The sequence below is a fragment of the Pelodiscus sinensis genome, chromosome 6 (genome assembly GCF_052426305.1).
Source record: "Pelodiscus sinensis isolate ZL-2025 chromosome 6, ASM5242630v1, whole genome shotgun sequence".
In the NCBI taxonomy this organism is placed as follows: domain Eukaryota; kingdom Metazoa; phylum Chordata; order Testudines; family Trionychidae; genus Pelodiscus; species Pelodiscus sinensis.
In genome coordinates, this window is record NC_143057.1 from 102698331 (window position 1) to 102721879 (window position 23549).

At 41.3% G+C, this 23549-nt stretch overlaps 1 protein-coding gene across 1 annotated transcript in view; it reads left to right on the forward strand.

The window, feature by feature from the left end:
- PAIP1 (poly(A) binding protein interacting protein 1) overlaps window positions 1-23549 on the forward strand; it is a 47594-nt gene that overhangs the window by 20065 nt on the left and 3980 nt on the right. Inside the window, exons 5-10 of the mRNA XM_025179674.3 lie at window positions 3944-4055; window positions 5771-5896; window positions 12073-12179; window positions 15923-16040; window positions 16207-16261; window positions 19741-19834. Coding sequence (XP_025035459.2) covers window positions 3944-4055; window positions 5771-5896; window positions 12073-12179; window positions 15923-16040; window positions 16207-16261; window positions 19741-19834 — 612 coding nt within the window. The remainder of the gene's footprint in view (window positions 1-3943; window positions 4056-5770; window positions 5897-12072; window positions 12180-15922; window positions 16041-16206; window positions 16262-19740; window positions 19835-23549) is intronic.

Sequence of the window (23549 nt, forward strand, 5' to 3'; positions counted from 1 at the left end):
ATACACTTATTGAGACTATGAGGTTAAATGGAGTATAAAAATAAGACTATCTCTTGAGTTCTTTTGACAAGGCACATTATTTTGATTCAGAGTTCTGTTGAGGTAACCCTATTTTGAATGATGGCTATTCTTGGCCTTTAATAAATTGTAGGGGGTACTTTTTATTAGTCTATATGGTAGGGATGTTAAATATCAGTTAATCAAATAGTCAAGAAACCTCATGCATTTTTATCAGTTACTCAACTATTCTGTAGTACCCAGGGTCGGAAGCCAGTGCACTCCAGCCCCACTCCCAAGAAGCCTTCCTGCCAGTCCACACTGCTGTCTCTTTATCAAAGGTGGCAGCATGGGATGCCAGGAAGGAGCTGGTCAATCAGGGGAGTCAATTTAAAAACAAGCTCTCCTCGCGGACCAGCTGCCTGTTAATGCATGCTGATCTGTCCGGGATGGCGGTCTGAGCTCCGGACCTGGTTGTGAGCCGGGCTGCCCGCCTGCCTACTTCCTAATACACATTGAATGCAGAACCACAGCGGGTATAGGTCCTGAACCCATCACAAACCAGGACTGTGTCAGGCTGCTAACCAGCGTGCTAAAAAATGTATTGGGCGCAGGGAAGAAATATGTTTAGTTTATAAGCTTTTGTGTATCGGATAATCAACTACACTGTTAAATCCCTACTGCATGGCAAAAGGCTTGACAGATGAGTACACTTGAAGGATATACTTAAATTACCTTTTTTTCTTCATAAGATTTAGTTTTTAAAATGATTATTTTCCCTAGAATCCTTTTGGTCATTGTTAGAGCTGTAAAGTTCTTTTCCTCTTAAATTGTTTACACACTCTTGTAGTCAGTAAATTTGTAGCTGAACATAGATTGAAAAGTATTGAGGCTATCCTGTCAGTGAATCAGAAGAAATCTGCTGATTTCAATAGGAGGCACTAATTCTTTCTGTCACTTTATTGAATCTGAGTTTCTATCTTTTGACCTCCCAGAAAAGATACTAAACATTGAATATATTTTTCTTTTGAATTACTTTTGACTACGATGGATTTCTAGGAACTCTCCAAAGACTACTCCAAAAAACTCTGTTTCATGATTAATAAATGATTTTATTGGAGCAGGGTCCATTAGCTTATTGTTGAATAGTTATTTCCTTCTTTCCCTGTGTGATTTGTGAGCATTTTAATTATAGATGGTTTATATCCAGTTAATAACTGTAGGATTTGTATTTACAAGTTATATGTATTAATATTGTCAGTGATGGCCACCTGACCTTTGGTAAATTCTTCCAATAACTTTTTACCCTCACTTAAAAAAGTATACCTTACATCATGCATCTCATTTTGCTAGTTGTCAGTTAACTTTATTCTAATCAGTATTTTAGTCTTCTGCTGAAAAGGCAAGCTGAACCACAACTCTGAAACTAGGTATAGTACACAAGTGATTTGAGAGAGACAAAGTTCAGTTGCTATTTAGAGCAAGTTATTTTTGTAGAAAACAAATGAGAGGATTGTTCAACCTTCCTTCTAGTTTTGTTTTTATTTTGTAACAACTAAAATTGGAGATAACTCTTACGGGTGTAACAAGTTAATTTAAATGTTGTTATAAGAACTCAAGTTGCCTGGCTTTGTTTGTAGAATCCAGTTTTTTAAAAGTATGGTGTCAGGTTATCTGAAGACGCTGAAATGGGGCAAACTGCTATAAACCAGGGCTTAAACCCCAAGCTAGTTGTGTGTTTGTATGCAGGTTGAATCTCTAGTCTGGCACTCTAGGGACCCTACTTGTGCTGAATGAGAGAATTTGCCGAACCACAGGAGATCAGTATTGTTTAGCAGTATTACCAATACTTCCACTGCTTACTGAGCTCTTAGAAAATAGTTAGGGCTAAATTAAACCTAAATAAGAGCACAGAAGTTGAGAGCCAGGAATGATGGCTGTAAACAAACTTGATGGGACACAGGAAGGTTGGTCATGCCTATGATAAGTAGAAATCTGGCTAGCTAAATCATGCCAGACCATGGATGTTGCCGGACTAGAGAGGGTCAGCCTGTATTAGATTCCACCAATCAACTAACAAATGTAAACTTGGCAGACATTATAACAATCAGTCCCGTTGGGCCCTCCAATTTACTTTGCCATGCGCTCAAGCTTGCCTTTGTCATAGACAGTCCCTTGCATGAAAAATCCCAGTGATATTATTTTATATTCCAAAGGGCCAATCACTCATCCTAGGTCAATTTTACTGTAGATCTCTCACCAAAGATAATGTTTGTTTGTAGCCAATTGTTAGTCCTGTAAATCTTAGGTTTACAGGATCTTTTGAAAAAGGCTTCTATTTTCGAAAGCACTGCATCTAGACTGTGGTTTCATTTTCGAAATAGCGCTTTTTTGAAAGAGTGCCATGATGTGAATATGCAAATGAAGCGCAGGAAATTCAAATCCTGGCTTCCTTTGCATTTTTGAAGTGTCTAATTTACATCCCTCTGTCGAAAGAGGGATGAAGTCTAGACACACTGTATAGGCACTCTTTTGTTGGGTAGGAGATGATAGCTCTTGTGGAATATTGGTATTGCTTCTCTCCTGACTGCTAAAGGTGAAAATCCCACAAACTTTTTATAGTTTACAGAGCAAACGCATAAATATCACTGGACAATACAAGATTCAGATCATATTTGTAAGATTAATACATGCAGCATCATACAAGCATTTCATAAAGTCTAAACACTAATCACACTTTCTTAACTATAATACTTATTTTAACATTAGCAACACACAGGTGAGTCAGACTGGTTTCCAGCTATGCATTTGTCTGTGTTCAGTGAGGTTTAGGAGCCTTGGCATGAGCTGGTACCTCATCTGTGAAGAAAACTATATGTAGCTTGGGCTTGAAAAAAACAAAAGCAGGGACTTGTCCAAAATTAATTAAAGCAACACCTCTTCGGGAGTATTTGGGAATAAAAGTTTATGGTTCTCAGTCTCAGAATAAATCCGTTAAACCACAATTATGCTCAGCTGTCTAGAAGTAGTACACATACATTTAGGAAGATTTGCCTTGTTGGTCCATCCAGAAAACTTAGTTAAGGTTGCTTCATGTGGTTTTCTTATTAGTGTTGACATTAAAAACCAGGAAACAACATTAATATTTATTCCAATGTCAACTTGCATGTTCTTCTATTCAACATAATCCTAAATCAGTCATCCTTCTCAGCTTCTAGCAAAGTCCCTTTCTGTTCCATCAAATTATCACTGGCAATGCTTGAAAAGAATTGACCCATAAGATCTGTTGTTGTGCACTGGAATGCCCATTTCCAAAGACCTTGTTTGGTACGGGTACTTTTAATTCTATCAAAATTGCCTGTTATCCCTTTTAATTTTTTATGTTCTGTATTTCCATTAAACTGTAAGTCCATGATTTCAGTTTGATTTACAGTTAAACTATACATACCTCTTAACTGAGGGGTCAAGCTTAGAGTGGTGATGCATGTGGATAATTGATGTGAAATAGTCTGTGATGTTGCAGGCAAAGACATTAATAGGAGGATATAAAAAAACAACCATTTAAAAAGTATCCTACTCATCATCATCTTAATGTGTGTAAGTTGCTTCTTCTTGGACCCACTTACCATTATGGAGGGGGAGGGGGAGAGAGCATTTCAAAAAGTGTTCTGTTCCATTTTGCTGTCTGCTTCCATTCTTTCAGCTCTAGAAAACACGTGGCCTTTTTGAAATCATACAGTTAAGTTAATGTAAAAAAAAAACCACAACATATTCTTGGTATGAAGTTCTATACATTCCTTCATGATTCAGTGCCTTTTTTATTAAAGTCCTTAAGATACTGTCCAGTTTTGTAGTTCATAGCATGGTAGCATATTAAACAGTTAACTCTTACGAACATAAGAATTTCTAGCAAAACAGTAGTTTGATTGTGAAGATGTTTTTGTAGGTGTCGAACGGAGTATGAAAACAGAGATCAAGCAGCAAAAGGTGATGAGACTACTCGAAAACAGTTTCATGCATTTGTACTGTTCTTAGCTGAACTTTATCTTAACCTTGAGGTAAGAAAAAAGTTCTGCATGGCCTTTTGTTACCCATTTAAAGTTTCTTTAAAAAAAAAAAAGAGAGAAACTAGGGGGGCTGAGCCCCCCAATTGCTATGCTCACCAACCTCCCTCCTTGGCCCCTTCTCCTTCCCCCATGTGGCTGTGCCATCCCAGGTCCTTTCTCTTCTTCCCCCCACAGCCTGACCCTTCCCCTCCTTCCCCCTGCCCAGCTGAGGCCGTGCCAGGCCCGGCTCTGCCCCCTGACAGCCAGGGAGGGCCGGGCTGGCAGTGGGTGGTGCTTGGCTGAGGGGGGAGGAGGAGAGGGACAGAGAGGGAAGGGGGCTTTTGTCATTCAAACTATAACCAACTAAGAACTTGAAACCTGATTCAATATAATCAGAGGTTAAATCTAGACTACGCAGACGATTCGAGAATATAGGCAAATTCCATGGATAGTTGGAATATGGCTTTTTTGGCAATGTAAAAAATGAGGTTTACGTGGCTTTTTGAAAAAGGGGGAGGTGTTTGCTTTCGAATGTGAGATTGGAAGAAGATATGCAAATCCTGTGGAATTTGCATATCTTTTGAATCTTCTACGTAGTCTAGATGAGCCCAGAGTCTTAGAAAACAACACAAGAACAAGCCATTTATAGCATAAAAATGCTTCTAATAGTAGATGTGTCTCTTTGGCCAGGTCTATACTAGCCCAGAAGGTCAGCTTAAGGAATGCAACTCCAGCTACATCAATAACGTAACTGGAATCTATGTACCATTAGCTGAGCTTGGCTCCATCTTCACAGCAGGAGGTTGATGGGAGCAAATGCTTCCATCACTTGCCTTATTCCTCGTGACAGTGGAGATTTTTTTGCCTCATAAAACCACCAGAACGTATATTGCTGTACTCAAATCCAAGAATCAGCTCGTAGGGGAAGCTTCCCCCACCCCCTCAAACTCTTGTCAGTTAGCATTTGCCTTATACCTTGAAGCATGTCGGTTCATTTTACATATCTCTGTAACTTTTAAAATCTTACTGTGATGAATATCACAGGTTGATTGTGTGATATGATTTTGAGTATATATTTCCTTTCATTGTTTTTTAAATTTAATACGTTTCAATTTAATTGAATGGTCCAGTAAGTTTAAATATGTACTTTGCTGGTTTGGGGACCTAATCACAAAGGTAAAAATAATGTATTGCATAATTTGTTATAACTAGATCTCAAGAAAGCCGTTTGCTGATGGCAGTTGGACAGTTTCCCCAGGTGACTGCCATCAGCTCTTGCAGACTATAACCTTTTATTTATTTATTTTTTAATCTAGAACTTCTAATTACAAAGAGAACCTTCCAAATGTGAGCAGGAGGGAGATGGGGAACAAGATGGTATGGTAGAAAGGTTTTTATTGTGAAGAGCTGGGGATGACTTTGTCACTCCATGAATAGTGAAGTCACACAAGCATTTATGTAGGTCCTCCCTAAAAATGCTTACATCATCATTATGCAGTATCCTTTAGCATGTATTCTGTATGTTCAATTTTTTTTTTTTTTAAAAGCTACTTCAGAATTTTTTGGGGGGAGAGTTGTTAAACTTTCTCATGAGCTACCACCAGTCTAGTCCAATTGTTGTATTGTTGCATCAAACTGTTCAGAATTGAAGAGGAGGAAATTTTATAGCAAATATTATAAATTTGAATCTTTTGAAGTATTCAGACATGACTTTTGATCATTTGTAGATTAAGGGAACAAAAGGGCAGGTAACGCGAGCAGAGATTCTGCAGACTGGCCTTCGGGAATTACTGAATGCACTTTTTTCAAATCCCGTGGACAACAATTTGATCTGTGCAGTAAAGTTACTAAAGGTAGGAAGAGTTCAGTTTATACTTTCAAAAGAAAGAAAAAATTGTAACTGCTACTGTTTGCAAACTTTAATGGTTGATGAAATGTTGCAGGTTTTGTCATAATATAACCAGATTGCCCTGCTGTATGAAAGTGAGTACTTGACTAACACTACTTTTTTATATGAAAGTATAAATACTAAGTTCAAATCAATTAGCACCTATTAAATTGCTAATTTATTTTTTGCTTTCATAGTTTCATGTTAAAATAGCTCCTTTAAAGTGATTGCTATATTTTTTGATAGTTGCCTCTGAGATAATGAGAGAGAAAACATTGCCTGCCAGTTATGAAACATGCTGGAAATACAATATAGTGGCTGCTATGGTTTCTGCTGGTAGTCAGCAGATTATGTATAAAGTATATTAAGAATTGAAATAATTAATACAAATGTTTTTACAAAACATTTACAAGCATTAGCTGCTTTGCACACGGAGCTCTTCTTTGGGTCTGGAAAACTTTATTCACAACTGCATCACTTTGTTAATAAACTACTTATCCTTTTCTCCATTCAATGTGGGTGTTCCATCTTCTCGAGAGACAGTGGCTATGTCGATGAGAGAAGCCTTCCTGTAGTGGTGTGAATTGGGGGCTAGGTTGGTATAACTACATTGCTTAGGAGGGTGGATGTTCCTCAGTGACATAGTTATACTGACGTAAGTTCATATTGTAGACCAGAGTTTATCAACCTATAAGTCAGGACTCAAAATTGCATGTCTAGAATATTTCAAAAAGATATGTAGCAGCTTCTGCATCATGGAGGCAAACCGAGCCAGCCCCCTATTCCAGACACTGCAACCTCTAGGGTTCCAGTGCCACTTAGGTTTGACCCAGATGTCATGATAACAGGAGTCCAAGTAGGTCAAATTTGAGTGTGTGGTACTGCAACACCATTAGCCAGGTCACAATTCCGCTCTCACAAATTTGGTCCAGTCATGGACTCAGGGCTAGCATGAACTGCACTGCAATCTGGAACTTGCAGTGCCTGGAGCAGAGCACCAAGCCCAGCCAGCCCTACAGCACAAGCACTGCAAGAGCAGTCACTGTGAGGTGAGTGCAACCAAGATTCAATGGAAGCTACCCCAGAAACTACCTCCAAACTATTTAGTGCAGTGTTGGCCAAACTTTTCAGCATCATGCCCCATTTTTGATTTTTGAGAAACCCTCATGCACCACCACCCACAATAGCAGCAAAACTTGTTGAGCAAAAAAAAAAAGGAACTGACCAGGGCCAAAAAACAAAAATAGCAGCACAACTTGGTGGGGCGGGGCAGGTTGCCTCACGTCCCCCAGTTTGGGAACCCATGATTTAGTGGATCCTGACAAGCCATACCCATTTAGAAATGGGTCCTGAGCCCAAAAAGGCTGAGAACCACTGGTGTAGACAAGCGCTCAGTTTGCCTCCCATCTTAACATAAAGATGAAACAAATTGTTTAGCATAAGTAGTTAATACATTCCAATGGAATATTCCAGATGGAATCACCCATATGACTGGAGGGATGTTAATGGGCCACTTCCCCTTGAATGAGCCTTTTAAAATGTTAATTATTTATGCTAAATAATCTATTCCATCTTGCATTTATCTGTGACAACTGGTCTACACTGCAGAGTTAATTGAATGTAAGGCAGCTTATGTTGACCTAACTCTGTAAACACCTACCCTAAAATAAAGCTCCCATTGATGCAACTTGCCCACTACACTGATTTAATAAATCATACTACCAAAATAAGGAGTGTAGTATGGACATAAAAAGCAATTTATTTACTGTGATGGCTGCATGTGGACAATAACTTAGGTCAACTTCATTTTGTAGTGTAGACTTGCCCTTGAGTACAAATATGAATCCGCACAGCTGCACCAGTGCCCTGCTTGTAGTGAAGACACTCTAAGCCAGTGGTCTCCAACCTTTTTACACCCAAGATCACTTTTTAAATCTCAGAACAGGCAAAGATCTACAGCCCCGTCCCTTCATTGAAGCCCCGCCCTCTATTCTCCTCCTGTCCATCACTTGCTATCCCCAGCCCTTACTTACACACTCTGATAAACAGTTTATTTTTAAATTATGCGATACATACAATTAAAATCACATGTTTATAGTTATGAAATAAATAGTCTGTTTTTTATTCATGCTATTTAAATCTAAAATGAAGCATTTATAATTATACATTTTGTGGGGACAGAGTATTGTGGAGAGGCAACAGGGTGCTGGGAGGGCAGAGGACAGGATTCTGCAGCAGGGGACAGAGTGCCAGTGGGGACAGAGTTCGGGGAGTGGGGACGCGCCTGCCCCGGAGCCAAACCCCCCCGCGCAGGTCAGCTGCGCTTGCGCGCCTGCCCCGGAGCCAAAACCCCCCGCGCAGGTAAGCTGCGCTTGCGCGCCTGCCCCGGAGCCAAACCCCCCGCGCAGGGAAGCCCCGTGCACGCTCACCTGCCCCAGGGCCAACCCCGTACCCCCAGTGCAGGAAAGCCTCGCGCACGCCTGTCCAGGGGACCGACCCCCCACCCCCCCCCACCCACGCAGGGAAGCCCTTTGGGCACTTGTCCCGGTGCCAACCCCCTCCCCGCGCCGGGAAGCCCCGGGGCCAAACCCCCGCACGCTGGAAGCCAACACTACCTCCGTCTTTTCTGGAGGTAAGTAGCGGGACTTCTGGGGGGAGGGAGGGAAATGGGGGCGGGGCTTATAGGATGCCTCGCGAGCGACTGGTCGAGGCCTCGAGATCGACCAGTAGCTCGCAAGCGACCGGTTGGTGACCACGGCTCTAAGCAGACAGAGAGCTCTTCCATCAGCTTAATAACTCCAGTCCATAAGAAGTCCTCTTCAGCTGACATAGTATTGGATTTTTCACACCCCTGAGCGACATAGTATATACTGAAATAAATGTGCAGTGTAGGCCTTGCCTAAGCTTCTTACACAGAGCTCTTGGAAAGCTTGTCTCTCTCATCTACGGGAGTTGGTCAAATAAAAGATAATGCCCCACTCACTTTATCTCTCTGATACCTTGAGACTGACCTTACTACAAAACACTGCATAGAACATCTTGAAGTTTTGGCAGATAAGTAAAGGAGCAATTGGTTAGTTGGATTTTTTTTATTTGTTTGGCTGTTTTTTTAAAATGTAACATTTATTTGCATTATTTTGTGGTTGCACATAGCTTATGCAAATCATTGAGGAATCTAAGCAGTTCATCTTTATTGCAATTTAAGAAAAATAAAATTTACCTTTTGACGCAACAATAAATTAACAGAAACATAGAGGCTACGTCTACACTGGCCCCTTTTCCGGAAGGGGCATGTTAATTTCAGCTATCGTAGTAGGGAAATCCGCGGGGGATTTAAATATCCCCCGCGGCATTTAAATAAAAATGTCCGCCGCTTTTTTCCGGCTTTTAGAAAAGCCGGAAAAGAGCGTCTACACTGGCCCCGATCCTCCGGAAAAAGCGCCCTTTTCCGGAGGCTCTTATTCCTACTTCAAAGGAGATTGCCTTGTTCTGAGAAGTGCTTCCGTGATATCATCCGGGTGGTGGAAATAAGCCAAAATCAGCCTTTACTTCAAATAAATACAATTTTGAATTTAGATATTTAAGATTAGGCTTCTGAAACCATATTTAGGCATCTAATTAAATAGCCTGATGTTCATAGGGGCTGAGCCCCCTATGATTTATTAGTGAGCTGACTTCAAGGCTGCAGATGCTCTGTGCTTTGAAAAGTCATGTATTGAGGTTCTCACTCTAGGCTTTTATATTATCATTTAGGTGTCCAAGCTTCGGATTTCTGCAAATATCTACAGAATAGATTAAATATAAATTAGAGCTGTCAATTGATGTGATTAATGCCTGCAGTTAACACAGGGAACAATTAATGTGTTAATTTTCTTTTAATCACAGGTGTTAATGCTGCACTGCCCCTTTGAAGCGCCACTCCAGCACTTGATTGGGGCAGCGCAACACAGAGCTGGGGATCAGTCGGATTGCTCAGCTGATCCAGGCTTCACCTTGTGCTGCCCCTTTGAAGCGCCATGGCAGCACTTCAAAGGGGCAGCACATGGCGCTTCAAAGGGGCAGGGCTGCACGGAGCGTGGGGTCAGCTGAGGACTCCAGCTGAACCTGGGCTTCCACAGCACTGCCCCTTTGAAATGCCACTGCAGCGTTTCAAAGAGGCAGTGCACTTGATTAATCATGATTAAAAAAAGTTAATCATTTAAACACTTGACAGCCCTAATATAAATTAAAAATGTAGACCTCTTTATGAAGGTTTGTTTTATGTCTGTGGCATTAAGGTTTAGGGGAGTTCACCTCATTTTAGAAAAATAAGAGAGGTATAGGGACAAAGACTTTTATTCCTTCTGTAGCTTTTTTATATATCTCACTTTTTTATTCATTACATTTTTCAAACAGCATTTAATCTGTTTTACATAGATTTGTGGTTGAATATTTACTACACGTGATGAAAGATCCTGAGTAGTTCATGAAGTCTGTGTAGAAATATATGTTTGGCCTTTTCCATTAAGGTAATACAAATAACTCTCTGGCTTACCATGACCCATGGATATCTGCTCTCAGTTGCAAATTAAAACTACAAATCAAATTGTAGTTGTTTTATCAAATCTACAATATTTTGTTGTCTTTTTTGTTTTTGAAGTCATTAGGAAACATGCTTTTTAAAATCATTCATCTATGAAAATGTTACCAGCAGAATTGTTCTGTAATGATTTGCTAATTTAAAAGTGTTGCGGTCTTCCCTTAATTGAGTTTTTGGGATTTAGCGTAGCAACAATTCAGTGGAATTTTCTAACTGCAGAAAATATAGCAATGTAACGTTCTTTTTAAAGTTTGTTATATAGTAACTATAATCTCAAAGGATCCTGAAACTGTTTAACAATGTCTGGCACCTGTGAAATACAGCAACTCGGAATCAGCTAGTGTATAATACACAATAGAGGAGGCAGGGAAAATTTTGAGAGATCACCCCACAAATCCTGGCTCTTCTGAGAGTGCCAGGATATTGTTAATCCCTGCACAGAGCAGCCAAGAGGGCCTTGACTTTTTTTTTTTATGATAGCAACATTAAGGTTCATATTATTCATTTTATAGCCTTCAATTTATAGCCTTCAAAGTGAAGAAGGGCCAAATCAGTCTGGCTGTGATTCATGTCTGTTTATTGATATATTACTCAATAGACCAACCTCAGCAATTGTCATAAAATGCATCAATTGTAATTTCATCAGAAGAAAATAGATATATTTCAATTTTAGTAATGAGGGTTGAAATCTGACAGGGACAAAATTTCAAATGAGTCAAGTCTTCAGGTAAGGTCTAATCCTGCTACCTCTCATACCTGTAGCCATATTGGCCTCTTGTGATTCATGGAAGTTGTGTAGGCTTGCATACAAATTGTGATGTTTTTCAGATCTCCTAAAAATACTTGTTTTTTAAAGGTGAAATTAGCAACTTAGTACCAGTTTGTTTAGCTTTTTCTCCTAAATCTAAATATTACATTTATTGCAGGATTTAATTTTGAGATAACAGTGAAGCTTAGCTTTCTCATAGCATTTTGCCTAATTGCAAGCCTTTGAGGTACTTTAGGAAGAGCCTCTCACCTCCCAATGATGTGTGGATTTTTGATCAAACCTAGTGATATTGCCTTTTTATAGGAAATAATTATCATGAAAATAGTAAACTGGAAAAGTCCACATTGCTTGAAAAAATAATTTCAGATTGTGTGCACATGTTTAAAGAGTGAAACTTGTGTGACTGCTTAAAAACCTTATGAAATTATTGAAGTCATTTTTAAGTTGTGGTTAGGGTAAAGTTCTGAAGGTAACATAAATGGCAACAGGGTTGGGCATTCAAATAAGCAGCTTTAAAGAGAGAAGCTTCACTAACCAAACTCACCTTGTTTACAGAAAACAAAGGCCAGCTGTTGATGAACCGCTGACTCAATTTAATAAGAATTCATCAAAGTGTACAGTCTGTAATATTATGAATCTAAAGATACCTAGAAAATCAAGATTAACTTTTCCTTTAGAGAGGTCAAATAATGCATCTAAACTTGTCAGAGAATTCTATGAACCATTGTAACTTAGCTTTTGAAGATTTTCTCTAGTGAACTTACATGCTTTTTTTTTATTTTTTATTTTTAAGTTGACTGGGTCAGTTTTGGAAGATGCATGGAAAGAAAAAGGAAAGAGTGATATGGATGAAATGGTTCAGAGAATTGAAAATGTTGTCTTAGATGCAAATTGCAGCAGGTGAGAAGACAAATTAGTTGATCATTAATTCTTTGCTGATTTCCTAGTCCCGTGTGTGAATTTCCTACTGCTTTAGGGCTCCATGTGAATTTGAATATAGTGTAAATATGAAGTCTGTCAATGTGCAGAATGTATTTGAAGAATTATATTAATTTAATGAGGCTTTTTGTTCTTATGGGCCATAAGGTAATATTCTTTATACTATAACTGCTTCATATGTCAAAACCTGTTTCTGAAGATTGACTAGAATATTTGTACATGTATAAATTAGATATTTTAAGCAATTAATATAGATTTTAACTGTAGGTGTTAAAATACCTTTTCAGTGCTATGCTTCTTTAGTTGACATTTTTAGCATTTGTTGAAGTAATTTTGTCAGTTTCATTATTTCTTGATATTTTTGTTCACAATTTACCACCTTGTGATATCTGGTTACAGTAGAATACCATGGATATTGTATGCTTGATTGCAAATATGTCTTCATTATATTTATTATTTTGAACCAGCAACACTTCCCAGATAAACTGCTGTGCAGAAAAGTTAAGGTTCAAGAGAACATGTTGAATGCTATAATAAAAGTAGCAAAACTGTTCCTGCTATGGTATCTTGCATAGAACGTGTTGATTAAAGGCATTGTGAGGGAGATTGCCTTTAATACTATGAGGGTTTATTGATTCAGTGTCATTGATCATCCCCAGTGATCTGTTTGTGCATGTAAAGAAGGTGGATATATTCTATCTCCATAGTACTTTGTCTCTTACGGGTCTGATTAGAGGTTGGAGAAACAATGGAGGAGTGATTGAGTAAATGCCCCACACTGCTACATTCAACTTGTAGACCTCCCATAGAAATCTGATCAGGAGTTCCATTCATTCCATCCTTCTGAGTCTTTCCAAGGCTGCTATTACACAGCCACATAATGGCACCCAGACAATTGTAGCAGGTCTCTTGCCAGAGGGAGGAAGACCAGTGGAGCAGTTGTCCCTGCAGGAGCCTTGTTGCTGCTCAGTAGTACCTGTGATGGGTATTATACTTGCATCTACCTTTGCATAGAAACACATGAATTTTTGTGGAACCTCAAGATCACTGCGAATGGGAGGACCTATAGCCTCCTTTGTAACCAAAGCCTCACACCAGAGGAATAAGTCAAAGGTATATGCAGATAAGTGAATGTTGATTTTTTTTTTCACACCCCCGCCCCTCCAAAAAGCTTTCTTATGCAGGCTTTTTGGAGGGAAGGGTAACGAGTCAATTCCATTTTGGTGTAGAAATCACAGATGGAAATGCTGACGTGAAAGAAAATGTTAGACCAGGGCTGGCCAAGATGCATCCTGAGGGCCAACTCCAGCCCACCTAACATTTTGATCCAGCCTACGGACTGCATCTGGCTGCTTTCTATTTACAGGCTGTCCTCACTATAAGTTCAAGATACGTTCCAAAAAACTTGGACTTGTAGTGAAACAATTTAAAGTGGGAAATTTTTTTCACCTGGCAGACTTCCATTTGCACAGATGGGGTTGTGTGGGGCTTTTTTTGTGTATGCCTTATAATGCATCTGTTCCTTCAAGTGTCAGCTTTAGTGTGGAACGGGTATATACCAGGGCGAATTATAGTGCAGACACCCTGTTGCTCATGGTGCTACCTTGGCAGAGGCTGAAGCCATGAGCCTTTTCAATAGCTGCAGCAATCCCAGGTGGCTGCTAGGAAATACAGTAGCAGTAGGGCCAGGAGCCACAAGCCCTTTGCTGTGTTAATTCAAAGTCTCCAGCTCAGACAGCTCTGGGGGGAGACTAGTCCCCAGCCTCACCCCTTGCAGAAGGAGGGGCATGTGAAGCCAGCCCATGACGACATAGCAAAAATTCATTGTGTCCCCCTCCTCCTTCCCCCCCCCCATAAAAATTATTGCCCACCACTGTGTTAGATGGCTTGATTCACTCTTGCTGCAGGTTTGATATTTTACTAGAACTGAACTATTGTCTATTGTATGTCATCATTTTTGATTATTTAGAGAAGTATGAGGGGAAAGCAAATCCCTGAGCTTGTGCATTCTGTAGATCTAGTGGAGAGAAAGGTATAAAACCATCTAGCTGCATCTAGACTCCAGCAGGGAAAAGAGAATTTATCCAAAATAGAGCCTTGAACAAAACACATCTGAAGGGTTTGTTCTCTTCAGGGTCCAATTTCATAAAGAAATCCATATCTTCCTGGTGTGGAAGGGCTACTAGGACAATTACCCGGTACTGTGACTTCCTGAACCATAACTGGGTTGGTGTGGGGTTTTGGGGTTTTTTTTTTTGTTTGGTGCAACAGAACAAAAAACAAAGTTATGTCTGTTAGCAATTTTCCATAAATCAAAAGCCTTTGTCTTATCTTGGGTTTTATTTACTTAAAATTGTGTTAATAATAATTCAGGAGTTGCACTTCTTTTTTTTTTAATCATTCTATATGTTCATAGATAATTTTTTTTAGAACAAGTGAGCTTGGAAATAAGACAATTTTTTTTTGTCACTGTGCACATTTCATGGCCACTGATTAAATGGCCTTCACAAAAATGGGTTAGGGAAAAAATGGACTGTAAGTGGTATTTTCAACTATAAGTCCAAAATGATTATGACGAAATTAAAGTTTAGGAAAAGATTTCTCAAAACTAACAGTCATAGAGTATACATCTGGGAAATTTTCACGTTATCAATAAAAGAACACAAGTGCAGTACAGTCTCTGATTTTATAAATGAGTACTTATTTATGAATGCAATAGGTTTTTGTTTAGTTTGATGTTGCACTTGTTGTAAGCAGATGTTCTAGCTAAATATAGGGAAAGAACGTGACCATTTGTAATTGTACTGTGCAATGCATAAACAAGTAATGATGTAAAACATGATTTTGAATTTATTTATATGATGTATATTGTGTAGTCCTACATAAGTGGAAAATATAATATTGCGAGAGGACTAGTAGTCAACATTTCAATGTGATTCTCTTTGGGTACATCTACACTGCATGCTTATTTCGAAATAAGCTATTCCGGAATAGCTATTCCGAAGCAGCATGTCTGCATTAGAGAAGCCTTCCTCAGATTAATTTTGAGGCTTCCCTGCAGTGTAGACGTGCTATTTCAAAATAAGCTATCTTGATTCAGAGCCCCAGGTAGCACTTGGAAGGAATAATTTAGAATGGCCCTCATAGAGGGCCAATTTTAAAATAGCAGTGGAGCATCTACACACACCTTATTTCAAAATAACTGTTTTGGAATAGGAGTTATTCCTCGTAAAATGGAATAAGCCATCTGTTGTTTTGAAATTATTTCAAAATAATGGAATGGCTATGTAGATGCTCAACTTTCTTGAAATAACGCTAATTTTCTCAAAATAACGGTGCAGTGTAGACACACCCTTACATACTTTCTGTAATTACATTATACAAACAATGACTTCACTGCATCCATACTAAGACTGGCTCACATGTTCATTCAAAATCGCTTGAGGAGGCAAAATAGGTGGATTTCCTAAAACCGTTTTACTGTAGATTGTCTAGTAACTCTTAGGGTTTTGATATCTTACTGGTCTATTACTGTTTATCTTCCCCCTGCCTTTAGCTATAAATGTGTGAAGCATGCTCTTAAAATAATTTGAAGGGACTTTGATTTAAATAGTATATGCTGTTAGAGTATTCGTAAAGAAACTTGATTTATGTTTTACTACAAAGTACGTAAGCAGTCCTTGGTGCTTTTTGTTTATTTGCAGAGATGTAAAACAGATGCTTCTGAAACTAGTAGAACTACGCTCAAGTAACTGGGGTAGAGTTCACGTAACCTCAACATATAGGGAAGCAACACCTGAAAATGACCCCAACTATTTTATGGTATGTATATACTCAAACTTCAGTTGTACAAGTTGATGTATATTCATAAAAAATGCATAGCAATTTTGTTAACCTTGATAGATGGTCTGGGAGTAGTAAAGGCAATGAATAATGATGATGTTTATATTAAGTATGTGTATAATTTACTGTCTCATTTCAATTTTAGAATGAACCAACATTTTACACTTCTGATGGTGTTCCTTTCACTGCAGCAGACCCAGGTATGTTTCCAGTTTAGTACAATCGTTTTCCTTTAAAAAAAAATATCAAAGTTGAGTGAAATCCTGTCTAAATAAGCGGAAAGCATAAATATTTTTTAAGTAATAGAAGCTAATGCAGTTTCAGTGGAAATAGCATTTGTGTTGCTGTGTTGCATGTGAATTAATCTTTCCAGTGTGCCCATAGTTGGAGACCAGAGAGAAAGCAAAACTCTACTTATATCTCTCTTTCTGTACACAATTATAGCTGGAAGATCCTGCTTTGTTTTTTCCTGTATTCTGGCTAATGAAGGAGGAAGAAAGACCTCTTGTTTTCTATTGTATTCCTTATTCCTCTCTCTTAGCAGCAGCTTTCTAATGTGATATGATTTTTTCATTGTTGGGAGAATCTTACCCTGAAAAGAGCTGAATTAGGTCACAAGAGCCCATTATGGCTTGGGCACACATGCATCTGACTCTGGAAGTGGTATGAACCACACCACAGTGGTGGATGGTTGTTAGAAGGTTATAGATTGGAGTATTAAGTCATAAATCCAGTGTCTCTATTTAGTCTGATTTTTAGAGCCTAGCGCTACAGACAAGGACACCAACTCAAAGCAGCACCAGAGCCTGCCTAAACAACAGATAGAAAACCTGCAGACATATCACTGCTGCTACAATGTTCAAGACCCCTTCCCCACCACAACACATCCCTTGATCTATGAGTCCTACACATGCCTATCACAAGCAGTGTATTTCATCCACTGCACTAAGTGCCCAAATAGTGGGTAAAACAAGACAGTCATTCTGGTAAAATACAAAAACACTGTGGGTACATCTAGACTACATGCCTCTGTCGCCAGAGGCACGTAGATTAGACTACCCGGCACAGGAAAATGAAGCGGCGATTTAAATAATTGCCGCTTCATTTAAATTTACATAGCTGCCATGCTGAGCCGATCAGCTGTTTGTCGGCTCAGCGCGGTAGTCTGGACCTCCTGCGGTCGACATCAAAGGCATTTGTTGACCTCCCAGGTATGCCTCTTGGGTATTCTAATCTACATGGCTCTGGCGACAGAGGCATGTAGTCTAGACGTACCCTGTCACTTATTGGGTGAACTCTTTTCACAAAGGGATCACTCTACATCTGATGTGTCAGTCCTCAAAGGAAACCTGTAGAACACTCTCAAACCACAGAAAATGGATCATATATTGATTGCCTATATAAAATCCATGGTAGGCCCACATCTTGAATAAGTTCATGGATGATAGAACTGTTGTACTTCCTGAGACTTCCTGAGAAACAAACCCGGACAAAGGGTAGGCTGAAGCAATATTGCTTTTGGAGTTGTTTGTTGGTACAGAGTCTTAAGATGATTCTCGCACGCACGCTGGCAGTTTGGAGAGGCTGCAGAAAGCGTTACTTTCTCTGGTCTGCTTCCAGGTTTCTGCTGTGATATTACATCCTGTCCAAGAGAGATTGTTCTAGATGCTACTCAGTTAATTTATCTGCTTGCAAGGTCTTTATCTGCCTTAAAAGGTCACGGATCCTAAACTGCCTTTGGTTGGGTATTTCTTATTCAGACCTCACACACATTCCACAGGTTACATACCTAGAAACCATATTGCTTATGAATATGTAAGTAACCAGAAACTTACCATACATTGAATTACTTGACATACTAAAAGGACCTAATTTAAATACTATGGGTTAACATACCAAAGGCATGATAAGTACTTAACATAAATTGTAACTGAGAGGTAGGGTGAAGAGGAAAGCAGAGGAGTATGTCCAGTCAGCTAGACGCCAGTGGAGAGAAGGGTGAGGTTGTGTCCGACTGGTTACAAGAGCCTTCAATGACTATTAACCATGTTGGGCAGGGATGGTGTTCCTAGCCTCTGTTTGCCAGAAGCTGGAACTCTTAATTCCCTCTGGGACACCTGGCATTAGCCACTATTGGAAGACTGGATACTGGGCTACGTTGACTTGTGGTCTAACTCAATGGTTTTCAAACTATGGTTCACAACCCAGTACTGGGTCGAGGCATGTCTGTTGCTGGGTCTTGTTGCTGCAGGGTGATCAGTGGGGGTGCTAAGGCAGGCTTCTTGCCTGTCCTGGCACTGCAGGCTATGCGATACCCCAAAAGCAGCCAGCAGCAGGTACTGCTCCTAAGTGGGGGCAGGGAGCAGAAGAGCGCACAGGGCTCTGTGTGCTGTTCCTGCCCTAAGCACTAGCTTCACATTTCCATTGGCTAGAACCTGCTGCTGGCTGCTTCTGGGTTGCAGCATGGTCTGCAGTGCCAGAAGCTGCAGGAAGCCTGCCTTAGCACCCCCGCTGCACTCCTGACTGGAAGCTACTCAAGGTAAACCCCTCCTGCCCGAGCCCTGACCCGCTTCAGTTTCACCCCCGGAGCCCACACTTTAGTCAGATTACATTGGGTTGCGGGTATCAACAATTTCCTTCAACTGGGTCATGAGGGAAAAAAAGTTTTAAAACCACTGGTCTAACTCAAGTATGGCTATTCTTATGAGCTTTAGAGCTTAAATTCATAACTTTGCTATACATTACAAACCATGAACTGTCCAGGCAAACTGGATTTATGGCTTATTAAACAATCTACAACCTACTAACAGCCTCCAGCTCCTTTCCCCCTTCCTTTCCTCCCCATGATCGAGTGCTAATGGGGCACTAAACCTTGAATGGGGCCTTGAAATGTGTCATAGCTTTGATGTTCTGAGTATATTTCCCAACTCTGAAGAAAAACTCTGTGTAATCTGAGAAATGTATCTCTTACCAACAGAAGTTGGTCCAGTAAAAGATATTACCTCACACGCTGTGGGTGCGTCTAGACTGGCAAGATTTTGCGCCAAAGTGGCTGCTTTTGTGCAAAAACTTGCCAGCTGTCTACACTGGCCGCTTGAATTTGCGCAAGAGCACTGACGTTCTAATGGAAGAATTCAGTGTTTCTTGTGCAAATACTTTGACGCTCCCGCTCAGGGATAAGCCCTCTTGCGCAAGAATACTTGCGCAAGAGGGCGAGTGTAGACAGGCACCTTAATTTTTTGCGCAAGAAAGCCCGATGGCTAAAATGGCTATCGCGTCTATACTGGGCACGGATACTTTTGCGCAAAAGCACTTTTTGCGCAAAAGCATCCGTGCCAATCTAGACGCTCTTTTGCGGAAATACTTTTAACGGAAAAGTTTTTCCATTAAAAGTATTTCCGCAAAATCATGCCAGTCTAGACATAGCCTGTGTCATTAATACCCTGCACAGATACGGATATGATAATATTGCATGCAACATTGGAAATTAGAAAGGAAAATCCATTTCCTGCAGTATATATGTAATTGTTTATAGAGTCTAATAATTACATGTTCATTCTGTATCATTGGGTGCTGGGTTAATCTTTATTTCAATTCACATTCTAATTTTACAAGATCTCCGAGAAACATTTGTATGTTTAAAAGTAGACTCTTTATGAACTTTTTTTTTCTTTTGTAGATTATCAAGAGAAATACCAGGAATTGCTTGACAGAGAGGATTTCTTTCCAGATTATGAAGAAAATGGAACAGACTTATCAGGAGCTGGAGATCCGTATGTTTTGTTTGAGTCTGACACTTTTGTCCAAAACTTTCTGTTACGTTTCAGGGTTGTTTGTTACTTATTTTTTCATAAAGAAACACAATCAGAAGTTCAAAAAGGTAAATGCCTTATAGCATAGATATGTTTCCAAATATCACTTGCTTCATGGAATCTCCGAAAGAATTATATATTTGGCAATTTGTCAAAGCTGCAAGACCAGACTATATAAATGCAGGCAATACTACATAGACATAACATGTTTTGGTGGCAGCAACAGTAATAAAATAGGAGAAGACATTCATGAATAGGGAGAAAAGAGAAAGAGGTGAGGAAGGTTAAGTAGAATGGAAGTTTGGCATTCTTTGAGCCATTCAAGAACTAATTTTACAAAAATGGAAAAAGTGTTACGCCTACAGTATATCTCTGCAGTTTTTAGAACACAAAATACAGAGCATCTTATTGAGAGTTACAGTGACAAACTAAAAGTGCAGCGTTCTCAACATCAGAGTTAGAAAATTGGTAATTATTTTCACAGTAGGGTCAATTTAGCTGTATTGTGCAAACTATATACAGGCAGTCCCCGAGTTACGCGGATCCGACTTATGTCGGATCCGCAGTTACGAACGGGGCACTTCCTCTCCCTGGTCTCGAGCAGACCAGGGAGAGGAAGCAAAGCGGCGGCGGAACGCGCGGCCAGCTGAAAGCCCAGACGCGTCTGGGCTGTCAGCTGGCCGCGCGCTCCGCTCTGCTCTCCTCCCCCCCCCCCCCCCCTGCAGACCAGGGGGAGGGGGAGCAGAGCGGAGCAGAGCAGAGCGGCGGAACGCGCAGCCAGCTGACAGCCCAGACGTGTCAGCTGGCCGCGCGTTCTGCCGCTCTGCTCTGCTCCGCTCCGCTCTGCTCTGCTCCCCCTCCCCCTGATCTGCAGACCAGGGGGAGGGGGAGCAGAGCGGAGCACGCGGCCAGCTGACAGCCCAGATGCGTCTGGGCTGTCAGCTGGCCGCGCGTTCCGCTGCTCTGCTCTACTCTGCTCCCCCTCCCCCTGGTCTGCAGACCTGGGGGACGGGGAGCAGAGCAGAGCAAAGCCGCGGAGCCCAAGGGCAGCAGGATAGCCACGGCGCGTCTGGGCTGTCCCGCTGCCCGCGTGTTCCGCCGCTTTGCTCCCCGTCCCCCTGGTCTGCAGACCAGGGGGACAGGGAGCAAAGCAGAGCAAAGCCACGGAGCCCGAGGGCAGCAGGATAGCCACGGCGCGTCTGGGCTGTCCCGCTGCCCCCATGCTCCGCGGCTTTGCTCCGGACGCCTGTGGTACAGCAGCTGGGGCGCTGCCGGTTGGTCCCGTAGCGCTGCTCTGGGTGCCACTGGACCAACCCAGCAGCACCCCAGCTGCTCTGCCCCAGGTGTCCCCTAGTCAGCAGCTGCTGAAAATGACCAGTGGCTGACTACAGGAAGCCCCTGCCCCGGGCTTCCTGGAATCAGCCGCTGATCAGTTTCAGCAGCAGCTGACTTGGGGATGCCTGGGGTTCTTAAGTTGAATCTGTATGTAAGTCAGAACTGGCGTCCAGATTCAGCCACTGTTGAAACTGATCAGTTTCAGCAGCGGCTGAATCTGGACGCCAGTTCCGACTTACATACAGATTCAACTTAAGAACAAACCTACAGTCCCTATCTTGTACGTAACCCGGGGACTGCCTGTATAGTTAAAAACAAAAAACTACACAACATTAATGATACAAAGTCAAAGCGACAAGGAGTCCTGTAGCACCTAAGGGTATGTCTACACTACCCCCCTAGTTCGAATTAGGGGGGCAATGTAGTCATTCGGAGTTGCAAATGAAGCCCGGGATTTGAATTTCCCGGGCTTCATTTGCATGATGCCGGCCTGCGCCATTTTTAAATGCCAGCTAGTTCAGATTAGGCTTCCTATTCCGAACTAGCTGTACATACCCTTATAGACTAACAGCTGTATTGGAGCATAAGCTTTCGTGGGCAAAGACCCACTTGATCAGATGCATGCACGAAAGCTTATGCTCCAATACATCTGTTAGTCTATAAGGTGCTACAGGACTCTATCGCTTTTGCAGATCCAGACTAACACGGCTATTTCTCTGATACTTGATACAAAGTAAAGCACTCAAATCAGACTTCAATTCTGGCATTTCCTAACTTTTGAGTGACTGGTCCCGTTTCAGATTGGAATTCTGTAAGTAGCGGCAGAGGGGGAATCTAATTCTTCAAGGCACATTCAAATGCCTTAATAGTGAGAATTACCATCTTTTGTTTTCCTGCAGTCCAGTGTCTGAAGTCACTAGACACCTTTCATCTTCTGTAGTAAATGAAGTGTGGGAGGCTTATAATCAATAACTCTCATCAGTACACAACCTTGATCCATTCACAGAGCACAGTCTATCCTGTGCATTGAATGAGATGGGTCATATGGAAAAAAAGCATGTGATCATGTAACTATTAGTCTATCATAAGCGCACAAACAAGAGAACTGAATTAAGGTTGCGCACTCCTTCATATGCTAGCAAATGGGAGAGCAGTTTGCCCATCTCAAAGTTATGTACATTTTTTTTCTGAATAACGTAGTTGGATAAATATTTAGGCAAATGAGTATCTAAGAGACAATGTCAGTGGATAATGATTAAATGTCTCTTGTACTCTGTTACAAGTTGGGCTACAGTTCTGTAGCACTGCTGACTTCTGTTTCTATAATATTTAGACAGTAAATTCTGTGGTACACTTCAGGTAAATTTAAAAATAGGTTTTATTAAATGTAATGTGGAAAAGAATAATCAGTGCAATAACCCTTGATTTTATTTTAACACTGAATTTTACAATATTGCTACATTTTCAGTGTTCTACATATGTTAATGACAATGCAGAACTACACTTGCTAGAGGTTTTTCAACTCATGAGGTAATAGCTGAGGCTTTTGGAAGGAAAGAAATCTGTGAGAATAGGGTTTGGTTGAGTGCTTCATTTTTTTTTTCTAGAAAGAACTCCTAGCACTTAACGACCAGTCACTCTGCTGCCTTCTATCAGTAACCGCTATCAAATGAAACAATGATAGAAGGTTAGATAGATAGAAGCTAGAAGTTTTTATTAAAGTCAGAAACAGTGAAGTAAATCTTGACTTTGTCATCTGGTTTCAGGGCTTCACTGATTTCAATGAATATCACATATTTCAAATACAGTAAACTTCCGATAATCCGGCACCTTTAGGACCCAGGGGGTGCTGGATTATCAGATATGCCGGACTATCAAAAGGGGGCGCTATGAGGTGTCTGGAGTGGGGTGGGAGGGGATGCCACCCCAGACTCCTCATAGCCCCCCTTACGATAGTCCGGCTCTGCCCCAGGCGTCCCTGATTCAGCAATAGAGCAGCTGGGGTGCTGCCGGGTTGGTCTCGTAGCGCTGCCCCTCGGGGCTGCGGGACCAACCCGGCAGCACCCCAGCTGCTCTTGGGGACGCCTGGGGCAGAGCAGCTGGAGTGCTGCCGGGTTGGTCCCGCAGCGCCAAAGGACGGCGATGCGGGACCAACCCGGCAGGACCCCAGCTGCTCTGTCCCAGGGGTCCCCGATTCAGCCTGCTGGTGAAACTGACGCCGCTGGTCAGTTTCAGCAGCGGCTGAATCCTGATGCCTGGGGCAAAACAGCTGGGGTGTGGCCTGGTTGGTCCCGTAGCGCCGCCCCTCGGCGCTTCGGGACCAACCCGGCAGGACCCCAGC